Consider the following 16,166-nt stretch of genomic DNA (forward strand, 5'->3'; position numbering starts at 1 on the left):
CTTACTAAATTCTGCTAAAAGGGTGATTGTATTCGACCTGTTGAACTAATATCAATAAAATTGTGATACAAATGGAAAAATTCAAAAAATTGACATAGAGTGCAATACTTACAATAAAATTGCAATAAAGCACTTCAGTTTAGGCAGCGGTAAAATTAGCTTCATAAATTATGAATATTATTGCAAAGTATACATATGTATGTACATTAGACTGCATCACCAAAAAATGGGTTTAAAAAATGTATTATATTTGAAGACGCCTACCAAAATACTTCGAAAAAATATTAAGACTTACGTAAGCTGAACCGATTTGAAAATACCTCCAAAATTGGGGATTTTTTTTTCGAATAGAAATAGTTTCTTGAAAACAGTTTAAGCTTAAGAAATCTGCATAAAAATATTTAAAAATCATCTCAACGGAATCGTAATAATGAGATTTTTGAAGCTGTTTTTTAACTTTTTTCCAAGATTGATTTACGAAAACTTGAATAAATGGCCCAAAACTATTCCTTTCCAATGATAAATCACAAGTCTAAATCGGAGTTGCTTAGATTCAGTTATTCAAGTTTTTCTGATACCAATATTTGAAAAAGATATGTATTACGAAAAAATTTCTAAATTGCCTTCCAATCATAACACCATGCGATAACAACAAAGAAATTTCAAAACACATGAATCGATACTCACGAAACTATGGGCCAAATATAGTAAAACTTCGTGCCTATTAAGGTATGATTAATTCAAAAAATTATTAAAAAAAAATAAGTGCAATGAAGAATAACAATATGGGTATGGTAGAATTTAAAAACAATTAACTGTTTTAGTTTACAAGGACGATTAGGTATTGAAAATGCGCTTTTAATAAATTTTACCTTCTTCAGTTAATAATGTTTGCAGGACGAAATTCCATGATGAGGTCGTGCATATATTAATCCGCGAACAATAATAAAAAATAAAAAAACAAAATTTTTAAAGGATGTTTTCGATATGGTACCCTCATTGTTATCCTACATTGCGCCAAATTTTTTAAATAATTTTTTGAAATAATCATATTTTGTAAATTTCAAAGTCCTTTTAAAAAATCCTGACATCAGAGAGAAAAACTAATAATTTACCCATAGTTTCGCGAATGTATTCATTTTTTGTGTGTGTAAAATTTACTGTCGCGCAGTGTAATACTTTAATAATAATAAATAATACGACAATGAGTAATATTTTCAAAATATGTATAATTGTTGCTTAGTTGTGGATACAATATAAAAAGATATGTACATATGTTTGTATGTATTGTATAAGCCTAAACGTATTTTTTTACATAACTTCACCTATCACAGTTTATTTAACATACAAAATTAAGTTTTTTTTTTTGTTTTTACAGTACTTGTGTTTTTTTTTTGTACAAAATAAAATGCAAATTTCTTTAATCTAATGTACTAACAGGCAGCACTACTTAGCTCACGCGCTGCAACTCTACCGCAAACGCTTTAACTAAGAGCAACTTTCACTTCCTAATTACACTACAAATACGAAGATTAGTTATTTAATTTACTCACACATATTCCCACGTGATCAACTTATTTGACCGTTACTTCCTGCATTTCCACCGCAGCCGCTTGATAACGCTGCGACTTAACGCCAGTGCGGAACTGATCTTCAATGGCAAGTAGCGTACGTCCACGCGTCTCAGGCAACACCGTGTATACGTAGATCGCTGCCAAGAACGCCATAATACCATAGCCAACAAAGCAGCATTCATTACCCAGAGATGCTTTCAGCGCTGGATATGTCTTAATGCAGATAAAGGCAAAGCACATGCCCACCGCCACTGTTAGGCCCGAAGCGGCGCCACGCACTCTCTGCGGGAATAGCTCGGATATCATGAAAAAGGGTAGCGTGTAGAGACCGAATGTGCTCAAGACAATGAAAGCGATAATTGCAATGACCGGTAGATATGGTATACGCTGCAGCCATGCATTCCAATTGTGACCGGCCAGCAGAAACATACAAACGCACATGCCAAGTGCCGACACCATGCCCGAACGGCGACGACCCCAGCGCTCCAAGATGGTACCCAGCAGCACGGTAGTGACGACACGTCCAACGCCGATCATTACAGCACACATGAAGGGATCTATTGTGACGCCAGCCTCTTGCGAAATCTGCACAGCATAGACGACAACAACGAAAATGCCGGTCAGTTGTTGGAAAGCGAAGAGACCCATGAGTATGAGAAGCGGCTTGTAGACCTCTGGTTGGCGTATGCACTCCAAGAAGGGCGGTTTCTTTACACCCTCACCCAGCTGTATAGACTTCTGCAGCAGATTGAATTCGGCCTGCACTTCCGGATGTGTAATTTCACCTTGAGTTTGCAAGAGAAAAAAATTATAAAAGGTTACCGTTAATTACAAACATTATGCATTTCGGTTACTTACTAGACTTCTCCATGCCGCGAAAATAATTCAACGCCTTCTTTGCCTCCTCATAACGTCCCTTGGACACCAGCCAACTGGGTGACTCAGGCATTGGAATGACGCAAAACATAGCCACGATTTGATAGGCACAACAAAGCATTGCAATCAATTGCCAGTCGTTGCGTATAAAATATCCAATTATATAGATAACCATAATGCCTGCAGAAATCGCTACCGAAGTGCCCAGAATGAGGCGTCCACGTATGCGCGGCAAACTAATTTCTGCAGAGTAGACTCCAACTGGCGCGCTTGCAATGCCCATAGTAATACCTACCAAACAAGAAAAATAAGAATTTAGTATTTAGAAGAGTTCCGTTAACAGATTACTCCTAGTTAAAGAAGAAAAATAAAAGCTAAACTATTAACGTGAAATTCGTAAACTATTTTGAAAGAGGTGCGTAAGGTTTGTTGTAGGTGGAGCTACGTAGGTACCTATGTACATACATATGTAGATATTCGCTAGCTTAGAGTGAAAAGTTGCTAAGTTCATTAGTTATAAAAACTTAAATTTTCATGGAGATAGATAGTAAAAATAAAAAAGGGTCGTTTCCAAATAGACCGAGTTATTTCTGCCATTTCTATTCAGTAAAATGAAAATTTGACGAGTGCAAAGAAAACGCAAAAAGTTCCATAAATTCAAATGATTACAAAATTTTTTAAATAAATAAGGTTGAACTCTACCGATTTGTAAAGAGGTATGTTTGGATTTGAATACGCAAAAATGTTGTAATCAAAACGGTTTGCAAAATACTTGAAGAAAATGAGTTTGGGAAGTTTTTCATCTGCCCTGTAAAACCTCACTCTAAGTTAGCAATATTTATTTCAAGTTTAGACTCGTTTTTGAACCAATTCAAAGCAAAAATTAGGTGTCCATTTCTGCGTTGTTACCCTATATTGGCCTTTCGTTAGGTTGAAGTAGCTAAAAAATAAATAAATATTTGAATTTACACTTTTACTAAGTGTTTGGCCGAGCTTCTTCTCCAATTTGTTGGGGCTTGCAATTGCCTGCCGAAAAAACCTTTTCAAATTCTAACCTCTAACCTCTCAGCTATAGCGGCCATCAAGTTGGCTCTTAAACTTTTTCTAAGTATTTGGCCTAGGTTCTCCTCCAATTTGGTGTGTGGGACCTCCAACGTCTCGCCTACAGTAGTCGTCAAGTTGAAAAAGCAGCTGACCTTAAAAAAAAAAACACAGCATTTCTAGACCCGATTAAAGGCCCATTATGATACCACGTGGATCTGGAACAATTTTCCCTTTACAACAAGTTCGTGTGGTCTACGAATCCTAGCAATTGCCGGATGTCAAACCTTTCAGTTGCACTTAAACCCCTTAAGTAAAATGTAACTAATGACTAGAGGCCGCATTTGTATGCAAAAAAAAAATAAGCTTGAAAATATGTGCCATCATAACTATAAACAAAATACAGTCAGCGTCAAAAATATGAACACGCCGACGTTTTAATTATTTTAGTTATTTATGTTTATCACACCAATTTTTTTCTTATTTAAAAAAAAAAACGTAGTTCATCCAACAACGAAACTCACAAGAATACATTTTTTAATTTCATGCAGAACTCGGGAAATGCAAGAAATACCAAAATGTTTTTATCAAAATTTTAAATTTTTAAACTCAACTTCTTAACTCAATTTCTTAAAGAATTTTTGTGTATGCAATGCAAGAAATACCGAAAAGTTTAATCAAAATTTAGTGGAAAAAAGCAAACGATAATTAACAAGACAAACTTAGCACAGTGCGTAGGCAACTGGCTGAGTCAGCGGTGATCGTCGGTTCGAATCCTACTGAAAGAAGTCTGATGAGGAAATGTGGTGATTTCCGAAATAGCCATAACTTCTACCATTTTTTCAAATTATTGCTGCTTTTCCACAATAAACTTTCATTAAAAAACGGCCTCGAGCTCAATAAAAATTGTTGAATATAATTGTTATAAAGCCAAAAAAATAGCAAAAAACAAAAAAACTAAATTTCTTAGAAAATTCTTGAGTATTAAATTTTGTAGCTCAGTAATTTTTAGTATAATAAATGCAAGTTTCCAGTCACGAAAAGTTACCGTTGATTTTTGAGAAATTTTTTATCACATTTCCGCCATATAACGCATGAACGCAACACACCCGGGGGAAAAAATTAAAAAAAAAAACATTCGCCATTTTTAGCGACTTTAAACTTGGATTTTATTACACTAAAGCTTAATGTGCTACAAAACCGAATTAAAAAATTGAAGATTTGAATCAAAATTGTTTGTATTTCTTGCATTTTCCCCAGTCCTGTATGAAAAAATTGATTGGGTTTTGCAGTTGAATGAACTACACTTTTATAAAAAATAAGTAAAATTTTGTATGGAAATTAAAAAAACAAATAAAATCGTCAAAACGTCAAGGTATTCATATTTTTTTACGCTGATTGTATATAAATTGATATACAGACTGGGGATTTCTATGCAGAAAACGACGCCTAAAAATATGCACCACTTAAGCATACGCGAAATGTATAAATTTGTACACATTTTGTTTATAGTTATGTAGTACCTACATACTTTTAGCCTTCCTTTTCTGTATAAACATTCGCAGTCTATTGATATAAACTTTGCTTATAGTTTTTATGGTACATATTTTTAGGCCTCCGAGCTCTAGTAATGAGAAATTTTTTTGAAAGGAAGCAATTAAATGTTTCTTTCTAGCACGCATTGGAGCTACGTTTTCCAGAGAGGGAGGCTCCCTATTAGATATTTGTCAGTGGACTATGTGATTGGTAAATGCGGCAAAACTATGCGTAACTACATTTTAATGTCAAATGAAAACCATTTCGATCCAAACTTTCTTAAAGATTACCGGCCGGTTTAATTTGACAATTGCCAAACATTTCAGCGCTTTTGATGCTATAAGATCCATGTAGTTGAATAAATTGCTGAGAACCGCGAGTTCGGTGTACTTATGACTCCAATAAAATACTACTTGCTTTACTATCTCAAATATTAAGTTTTACTTACCAATACAAAATCGTGACACCAGTAATTGTATAAAAACGACATCCACATTGCTCTCTATCGCTAACGCCATCAATGCCCAAGCAAACAAAGCAATCACATTCAATACGATGAGAGTATTTTTACGACCCAATTTGTCCAGCAGAATACCAGACAGAAGGCCACCGAGTGGGCATGAAAGAGTGTTGATCGAAGCTAAAAAAGAAAAAAAAGTTAATAAAAATAGAAATCTAAGAAAATAATTTTTGATTTTATTCAAATGCACTAAAATTCCATGCAAACGTACGAGTACTTATAAATAAAGAACTTCATTCATCTTCACTTACCAAACCAAGACGCCTGCGATTCGCTAAGATGGACAGCCTCATTGGGGTCAGTGAGCTGACGCATGGTGACTGTAGGCATACCTAAGGCCATACCCGCGGAGAGTAGCCCTATATTGCCGAGGATAACCATTAATCCTTGACGACGTACAGCGCGACTTTGTTCACCGAGCGGTATTTGTTTTGCTGGCTTATTGAGGCCGGCAACAATTTGTGGTATTCTGCCATTTCTACCATTTGTTGTAGTCAAAGACTCAAATTCTTCAGCCTTGGCTGCAATAGAGTCGGTCATGCTGTTATAGTAATAGAAGATAAAAAAAAAACTATGACGGATTATGTGAGTAAATGCAATGAAAGAGTGTAGAGATATTAAAATTATTCCTAACAATTGTTTGGGTGTAAATAAAACTCCTCCATAAATGTTAACAACTAAATAAGAGTCGTTTGATATCGAAGAGGCTTTCGCATATCGGTATGTACAAATGTACATACATACATATATTGTGCTAGAGTGATACTCGTAAAAGTAAGGTTTGCTTATCAGTTTTATTAGCAAGTACATATGAGCACCACTTAGGGTCCGATAATGCATTTTCTTAAACAAGTAAGTTATTTTTATCAACTGCTCAACGAGCATTTTTAGCAAATATCTATATGTGTACAAAATACAAAATAAAATAGAGTGCTGAATTTTGATAAATGTACAGGGTGTCTTATAACTATGAACTTTATGAGGGATAGAATAAACTGGGCCATGCGACATTGCATGCAGAGCTGTAGTGTCGGCTCTGTCGAGGGTAAGAGGCTTTCAAGTGAACCATTTTCAAAGGATAACGTTTATTGACTAAAAAGTTTAGTAATCGGTGGAGAGATGCTCTGATTTATCAACTTCAAGCTTGATTAAGTTGTCAAATTTTGTTTGAAGACAAACCGGTTTCGGCGATCCTTCTGAACGAAAATTGACTGTGAATATGGCACAAAGACTAAACCGGTTTGTCTCCAAACCAAAGTGGACAATAGTTGACGGAAAGTCTTTCGATAATACATCATAATCCTACCCTCTCGGAAGCATTGGTGAAATTAGAACTCGTGGATAATAATGGCGTATAGAATCTCTTCCCCGCGTCATCGTTGGAATTTTGTTTAGAAGAAAAGTCAATTTAACTATTTAGATCTAACCGTAGACAAAATACCCAATTTGAGTTTACGTATGATCATCACATTGATCGCTAATTGATTCCAAGTTCAACAATTCTAAGGCAGACGTGTTTGGAAGGAAAGTTTCAGAAAAAACTACCAATGTGCATATGGTTACAGGTACATACATACATCTAAACAATTTTAAATTAAACCCTTCAGAAGGACTAATAAAGCCCGGAATACTTTTTTTTTATTATTTTATTATTCTTGCATTTATTTGTTGGATCTGCTTATTTTACATCTCGGAATACTTGAATATCATTTCGTCAGTCAGACAGATTTTAAAACTTTACACCTAAGCAAAACGGCATCAAAACTTTGGGATAACTGCAAAGTTCTCTGTGGTGGCCGCTAGGTAAACTGTTTGACACTTTTGACACCGCATGCGGAATCATGGGAAAATATATGTCGGAATAGACTAGAGCGTAGTGTCTCGGCCAAGAGGTTTTTCTGCGTGCCTGTGTTATCCTCTCCGTAAAAGCCTGATTAACTTAACTTAAGGGAACGTAGAGCTTAGAAAATCAAAATGAAACTGATTCGACGTGGCTGCGTTAGGAATTTATATAAACACTCTTCTTATTAGTCAAAACATGACCGGCTTGTCGCTAGAAATTATCTAGGCAGGCTGCTGGTTTACACTCCGAATCCGTTGTGTAACTCACCTTACTTTAAGGTGAATAATTCAACACAAAATTTGTGAATAAAAGTCTGATAATCAGTTCAAGTATGCACTTAGTGCACATTATTGATTTCACGTCTGAGTATGTATGTATAAAAATGTGATAACAAAGTTAGACTAATGAAGATATGGTATACATATGTAAGTATGTATGTAAACAGAAGCACATACGGAAAAGGCGTATGTACAAATCCATAAATATGAGTAGGGTGTTTACTTAGTTATTCTTTTGTTTAAATACTTATATAGTTTTTCATGAATGTTAATGCGCAAGTAAAATTGTTAAAGTATTTGAGGGCGTAGTGGTTACTCCATAGCGAATGTCATCTATTAGTCACTTATGTTTAATGATCATTGATGACATTCAAGCGACAATGTCCTGCAATGAATTTTTTATAAGTGACCGCTGCAAGACATTGTCTGTTGATAAGTCTTTGATAGGAGTATACCTGCATGACATTGCCAGCAGTGTCATTGTCAGCTATATGTCGTTTAGGATTCACAGCATTTGCGACGATGTCACTAAATTATCATTAGTGACGATGTCACCAGTGACCATTTTCGCTACTGGGTAAATTTGTATTTTTAACTAAAGTTTTTTTATGCAACAAATGGACATTAGAAAGTAAACAAGCATACGTTTGGGCGAAATCGAACTTTTTATACAGCGCTGTATTTTTGCATTTCAGAAAACTTACATAACAGCCCATACCTAAATAAAAGCGCCTGTAAAAAATTCTCACGTTAATTTCTCTAATTTTTCTTAAAAATAGAGAATTGTGAAATAAGGTAAATATGGCCTCATTGCCACTCTTGTTAGCGGGAATTTTAAATTTCATCCATTTCGAAAATTTAGTTTGTACTCTCTATTTTATTGGAAAATCTAAATTTAAAATGTAGAGAAGTTTGAATAATTGTAACGTCTATAAATCATAAAAATAGCCCAATCTTTAAATATAGCGAAATTTTTGAAAACAATCTGCTTCCTAATCTCAGAAAAACAAAGGTTATAGGTACTTAAAAATTACATAGGTATAAATACTGTAAATTTTCCAAACTTTTGGTATAATTTTTCTATTGTGCGAAAAATTATTTTCGCGAAATCATGCAAGACGATGCTAAAAGTCGAAAAAATTAGAAAATCTGATATTACATATCGCGCTAACATATTCAATTATATGCTCGGAAACTACATTAAATTCTCTAAAACATGCGTCTAATTTCAAGACCTGACTCACACTTGATTCGACTAATATACTTTAGCATAAACTTTGGCGTAAAACTGTAATTCACTCCCGTTTGTGCGATAACGTCGCGCCGCATGCCGCAATCGGAGGAGAAAATAATGCAATTGAAGAAAATTTGCAGCTACATCATTAGAAAGCACCCAACCAGCAGCAGAAATGATCCTTATGGGCAACACATAACTGCATACTATGCATAAATAAAATAAACAACAACGTATTTATGATTGCAAAATTCACAAACGAAAGCAAGTATTGTGTAATAAACAATTAATTTAAAACCAATCAACATTAATCAAAATGTTGGACGCCAATTCGAATTGTGCGCAATGATGCGGAGCAGCGGTCATCATCGAAGTGATGTGATAATTGTTCAGCATGCGGCTTTAGTGTACTCTGGGCTGCCTGTATACAGTATGTACGAATGCAAATGTGCTATACATCCCAATTGGAAAATGGAATGTTTGGTAATGTGCAAAGTATTGTATCACCCTTTTAACCGATACATTAAAAGATGCATAAGTTTTTGTACAAGTATAAAACTATAGCATTTTCAGTTTAAATGAAACCCTTTTCAAATTAAGTGAAACCTTTTTCAGATAAAGCGAAACCTTTTTCTAATTAAATGAAACGTTTTTCAGATTCAATGAAACTTTATTCAAATTAAATGAAACTTTTTTCAAATTAAATTAAACATTCTTAGAAGGAAGTTTCTTTTCTTTTAATAAAAGATAATTAAATTTCGCGTCGATCTATCCATGGCGATTTTTTAAAAAAAGCTCTATGTTTTTATTTATTTATGTTGAAAAATTAAAGAAAAAATTTTACGTTTGAATGCTTCCACCTTTTTGGGAGGATACTTGAAATTAGTTTCAAATGTCTGCAATTATTTTAAAAATTATTCGTTAACATTTTTCCATTGCCCACATTTAATTAAAAAATGTATTTATTTAATTTGTTATCTTTACTAGTATATATTTTGGAAGCCGTTTTTTTACTGTTCGAAATACTCGAGAACAGCTGTGCCGATATTTTTGAAATTTTGGGCATCGAATCTAGGCTCTCCAAGGATGATAATAGAAGAAAAATAATTTCGATATATCAAGGGGCGTGGCACCTCACATACAAACTAAAGTTTTCACACAACATATCTCCGGAAGTATTCATTGTAGAGTGCTGCAACTTAGTATAGAGATATAAAATATCAACGCCAATAATTAAATAATTGCAGATATTTCAAGTATTTTCCAATAAAATGGAAGCATTCAAACGTAAAAATTTGTTTTCTTTAATTTTCCAACATAAATAAATAAAAAACCAGAGCCTTTTTAAAAAATCGCCACTTATAGATCGACGCGAAATTTAATTAAAAATCGGTTCATATTTGGGCTATCAAAACTGTCGACAGCAACCTGTTTTGCCCCTCTGTGTGGCAGCTGTTGAGATAATGTGCATAAAAAGGCACATAAATTTGTTCTCAACCAAACCCGACGTTTGACAACTCATAGGTGTGAGCAAATTTTTATATGTGTAATGCATAGTATTATCGGTTGTTTTGGTTAACTTGGACGTTGCATGATCAAGAACTTTCTTTCAAGTTGCAAGTCGTGTAGCAACTTGATATTCAAGTACTCCAGTATGTAGTCAGATTTTGTGTCAGATAAATGTGTGTGTTCGGTAACGAGGTGAGAATTTTAAGTTGTTTCCTTCACGACAGCATTTTGAAACGAAAACTGATTGCGAATCCGAAGAAAGGATTAAGTCCCAAAAGGGCTTACCTGGTCACACTGTTCAAGGCCAATGAAGATCTTGCATATTACTTTATAAATCAGTTCGGGCAGCAAAAAACATTTTTTCTTTGTAGGGAACGAGAGGTAAGCTTTTATTTAAATTTTTAATAAAAATAAAATATAACACCGTGCGACAGTCAATTTTACACGTACAAAAATCAATATAATCGCAAAACTATGGGCCTAATATGGTACCCGTAAAACTGTGTTTTTTTTGTTGATTAAGTTCAGGATTTTTTTAAGGACTTAGAAATTTCAAGTAAATTATTTGAAACATTCGTTGCAAAGTCGAATATAAATATGTAGGCCCGTAAAAAAAGTAAATTCTTTAGAAATTAAAATTTTTTCCATGAACACATGTACGATCCAAAGTAAATTTTAAACTCAATATAACGACACTTAACTCTTAAAAGCAATATGGTTTTAGAAACAACCAGGTCTATTTTTTAGCCGCTAACCTGTTACGTTTTTTTCACAGCGCTTTGTACTTTCATGAAGGGTTCAAATTAGGTCTACAAACCATTTACCCAAACATGGAATTCCTCTCCGCGTGTGTTTGCGTGGCTTTTTGCTGCAGCTGAATTACCAGGTATTAGTAATTTTACTCATAGGGTATCTATCCACGTATCCACGACAAACCCTTAATACATGTGGGATGTCAGTAAGTATACTGAGCTACGATGAGAATGGTATCAAGCAATTGCCATTTTACAAGGCACTTTTTGTTTATTGTTAAGCGAAAATTTATACAACGACAAATGTTAGCAGTAAGCAATATAGACATCGGTGTTATTTTATTATCGATATCATATTTCGATAAAGGTCGGCAAAAAAGTAAATCCATATGTGGTAATTAAACAACGGGAGCTGAGAAAGGGGCGACTGGCATTGCTGGGCCTAGGACGGCCAAGATTGCAATCCGGCACTGAACACTGCTATTCTGCTAAGTTTTGCAAATTAAATTAAATTTTTGATAACGTCAAATTGCTTGCACAAGTGACTAGTAAAACAAATAACTTACAGCTTGTCAGTCACTTGGTGCATGTTATCAGTTATAAGGTAATGCTGCGTTACGTTAATAGAGGTCAAGTTGCATGCATTTTATTACATACGTATTATATTCCTTTTTGTGTATATTTTTGTGGACTAGACACAATAAATGCTCATAGTTTTAGTAAATATTTACTAAGAAAATATATTTATAATAATCATTGCATATTTACTTAGTTCATTTCTAAATTAAAACTTTGTTAAATTCAGTTTATTTTATCTTAGATTATGCATATTTGAATTAAAAGCGTATACGTACTTAAAATTTAAGTATTTAAATATCGTACTAAAGTATTACGTAAATACAAAGCTATACGTGTACATAGAAAAGTGTGTACGAGTGGCCAGAGTAATCACTTGGCATTAAAATAATATTATTCTTCTTCTTGATTGGCGCTGTAACCGCCTAAGTCGTTACGTCTCTGTGCCAACTGACACCGATTGTGTGTGGGCCCTTTTCTTCCGTGATTACCAGCATCGGCATCCATGTTGTATATTTTCAAAATGAGCTTGTATTCCATAACCTTTGTTCAGCGAGAGTGACCTTTGCTTCTCAATAACCTACCCAAGCATAGGAAACATCCGGTTTGGAGGAATGTGAAGAGCTTGCATTCTAGTGTCTTGGAATAAACCAAAAAATTAATGCGTCATTTCGGCTCCGCACAGAAGTGAGGTTTTTATGAGAAACTCTTTCAATGCAGATATGCATTATGTAAAACAAAGAGTCATAAATGCTTCTAGTACTTTACAACGGGTAGCATTTTAGCAAAAATAACAAAGAATTTCTTGAAAAATTTGGACTATAGAATAGACTTTTATCATAATTGGCAATGTTTCTGTGACGCCCTTTAGAAATAAAACATTTGCTGATGTCTGAAAACTAAATGTAAATATGTACATAAATACATACTTATAAGGGATCATTACGGTTATCATATTTATAATAATTTAACCGTTAAAATTATATTTATTTTTTTCAAACAAATTTAAATATTATTTTATGGTTTTTATTTTTTCGAACAGGAATAATCGAAATTTTCGGGTTATTACTTTTATACCCGAGCGCACTTGTTCACCGGGTATTATAACTTTGTTGGCATAACGGTTGTTTGTAACAGCCAAAACGAATCGAGATAGGTATAGAAAAATGTATACATAAATGATCGGAAAATGCAAAAACTATGATATTTCAGTAAATATTGGGTCCAAATTGTTGAAGATTGGTATGTGAAGTAGAATTTTGGTACAATATAATGTGGCGTATTCCTGTTTTCGTACGAATCGAAAATTTGAAAATTTTGTATAGAAAATGATAAGAAAATTTCGGGTTTTCGATTCATACGAAAACAAGAATAATAATAATAATAATAGATTGGCGCTTACACATATGTTAGTGTTTGGCCGAGCTTCTCCACCGATTGGTGGCGTGCGCCTTGATGTTGTTACACAAAGCGGAGGGACCTACAGTTTTACGCCGACTCCGAACGGCAATTGTATTTTTATGAGAAGCTGATTTTCATGGCAGAAATACACTCGGAGATTTGCCATTGCCTGCCGAGGGACGACCTCTGTTAAGAAAAAACCTTTTTCTATACTTTTTGCGACGTTGCTTTGACCAGGGCTTGAACCCAGGTGCTGATGAGTGAAAGCGCGCACTGCTTACCACTACACCACAGCGGCCGACGGTAATATAAATAAAGAAATATTCCTTCGAATTGATAACCTCCTCTTTTTTAATGTCTTAAAAAAAAAAACGATTTTACAATGATCCTAATATAAAAATCTTGGTAGTTAATGGTTATCTACGATCCCAGGTATTTATTTAAAACCAGCTTAAGGTCAGCGACTTTGCTGCGCCTTTTAAGTTAGCTTTTCAACATTTTTTAGTGCCCGATATGATCTGCATGAGAATACAATTTTTTTCTCCGAGAGTTTAACCCATACAATACTGGTGTCACTTACTTAGTACTTGATTCCAAATATGTTAGGGGTATTCGACAAATTGACCAAGTGACCTGACAGCTCAAACCAACGTATGTTGTCAAAGTGATCGGCGTAAATAAACAAAAGTAGAGATATGAAATCGTTTTATATCGAAATTCAAGTCTTTTAGCATTCAAAGTTGTCGATATATGTATGCAGGTGAGCATGCATACAAAAAAAGGGTAAAATTGTATGAGCGCCTCCAGATATCCTAGGATATCCAGATATCCTACGGTCACGTGTGTATTAAGAATAAGTGTTTGACCGATAGAGATTTGATCAGAGACCAAACGAATATTTTGTGGCAGTCGAGACAGCCCACAAAGCTTTACACTCACATATAGCCAATGCAAATTGACTTACTGAGAGCTGTTCATCTCTGATCGAGTTAAAGCAGAGTTGCAAGATCCTAAATGAGTACGCACTCTTGGCAACACAGTCAATCCTTGTAGAGATCTCACAAGTGGAACTAATATCATCGCCAAAACACATAGCATCGTAAGAAATTAGTATACCATATGGTTTCACAGCGCCATTATACTTCCCCTATGCTGTGAGCAGGGTTCTGCTCTTCTAGCCTTTCAAACTAATAATTTTCGATTAAACAAATTATACATAATAATAAATGACGTTCTTCCAGCAAACAAGCGCTCCATACATGAAAATTATAGGCTACAAATTAGATCACATTATTTTCTAATAAATTATTTATGCAGTTTCTTTTCCAAACGGCGACACTTACATTTCTTACACTTTCCACTACCTTCTTCAAGTAAGTTTAAAATGCAATCGATCACTGCAGCAGCGAACAAACGCAATATTGCACTCCACGGAACTGAAGTTTATGGCAAGTGCGCTGGCATTAAAATATGAGCAGCACGTTCAAAACTGGTCATACAACTTTGTAAGACACGATTTTTAGAGATCCAAAAACATAAACAATTATACGCGCCAAACAAAACGATTAATGCTAAGCTGACACAAAAAATCCTATTTGCTTGCTTCACTGTATATACATAAGTACGGACGGGATCAGAACAACATCAACGATCGAAAAAACAAAATAAAAAACTCCTTTTTTGGTACGAGTACTAAAATAAACAGAAAAAGACAAAGAGCGCGACGCACAGCTGTTTTACACACTTTTATTAAAGTCCAACCGTGACACGGTGACTTAGTGAACTCCCTCACTTGGTACAGTTGCTCTGTTGGCCGATCGCGCAAAAGTTTAACGCCTATCACTAAGCGGTTGAACCAACCAAATATCCGTTTGAAATCAAACCGTCCGATATGAAGCAGCTACGCCAACCAACTAAAGCACAAATGTCGCATAGCTAAGCGGTTAAGCGGCATTCAAAACGCTTTGATCGCCGCGATCACCACCACCGCGCTCAGCTAACCAAAGGTTGGATGGAGCGATGGTATGCCGTCAAGTATGTCAGCCCATTGAAAATCTACTACATAAACGTAAAATAAAGAGGAAGATATTTATAAGTAACTACATATTCGAAAAACTCTCAGGGCCCTCTAAATTAAAATGATTGCAATTGCGCACACATCAGCCAACTAGTCATGCCCGCTCTTGAGTGCTGATAACATTTATGGGTATTAGTAGTTTGGCCTTTGCGTGATCGCAATCGCCACAAAGAAACAATAAACATTAGTGCTAAAACACCAAAGCAGTCAAGCGAAATCGCAATATTATCAGCTTTGTATTATTTACTTAGCTATCAGCTGCAGAGAAGAGCGTTTTGCCACACGGATCACATAGCAGACGATCCTCCGTTCAATATTTGTGTGATCAATATTTGTGCTAATTTGTTTGGTCTGCGTAAATATGTGTAATTTATGCGTAATTGCTGTTGACATTGCGATCAAAAAATCATTCTTAAAGACCAACTGCCTTATCAGTATTATTAAACATACATAAATAGTTTTGGCATCCAAGCAGAGAGCCGCGCATGACTACAGTGATTGTGGACGTTGGACATTTCTGCGATTATTCGCGTGCCAGCAGTGATTGATTTAAGTTGAATAATCTCTCAATGTTTATGAAATCCCCATAGGGAAAAGTAACTGCTAGTGAATCAAGGGGACTATCCAAAAACAAGGAAATACTCAGATTTATTTCTGACAATGGTGGCTGTGGAAGCTTTTTAGATGACTGTCGGCCGTTTTACCAACTAAAAATAATCCTTGAAACCGTACTCAGTATCCTCCCTATAGATCATTGTACATAAATAAGTAAACTCCAGAGAGTGACCCCAAATAAGTTAAGATATCTGTCCAAAATTCTCGACAAGTCCATTCCAATACTTTCACGGGTTACCTCATGGAATGATTGGAATCTAGACACAGAAAAATGCAGCAATTTCGAGCCCTGCAGAAGATCATATTAAACGGTCGAAACGTCGGCAAAAAAAAA

The 16,166-nt window shown here is 34.9% G+C and overlaps 1 protein-coding gene across 2 annotated transcripts; it reads right to left on the reverse strand.

The window, feature by feature from the left end:
- Positions 1-1,234: 1,234 nt before the first annotated feature.
- On the reverse strand, positions 1,235-15,062 carry LOC118743001 (facilitated trehalose transporter Tret1-2 homolog). 2 transcript variants are annotated; one of them, XM_036475453.1, is made up of 5 exons: positions 14,484-15,062; positions 5,799-6,088; positions 5,476-5,667; positions 2,433-2,741; positions 1,235-2,359 (listed from the first exon to the last, which is right to left on the reverse strand). In XM_036475453.1, exons 2-5 carry the CDS (start codon positions 6,085-6,087, stop codon positions 1,575-1,577), a joined length of 1,575 nt encoding a protein of 524 aa, XP_036331346.1. In that variant the 5' UTR covers position 6,088; positions 14,484-15,062; the 3' UTR covers positions 1,235-1,574. The 2 variants fall into 2 exon arrangements, with proteins under 2 accessions (XP_036331346.1, XP_036331347.1); XM_036475454.1 differs by having other exon boundaries at positions 14,885-15,060.
- Between the last annotated feature and the right edge of the window lie 1,104 nt (positions 15,063-16,166).

This window comes from Rhagoletis pomonella, unplaced genomic scaffold (assembly GCF_013731165.1).
Source record: "Rhagoletis pomonella isolate Grant_MI unplaced genomic scaffold, Rhpom_1.0 Rhpom_scaffold_00007, whole genome shotgun sequence".
NCBI classification, from domain to species: domain Eukaryota; kingdom Metazoa; phylum Arthropoda; class Insecta; order Diptera; family Tephritidae; genus Rhagoletis; species Rhagoletis pomonella.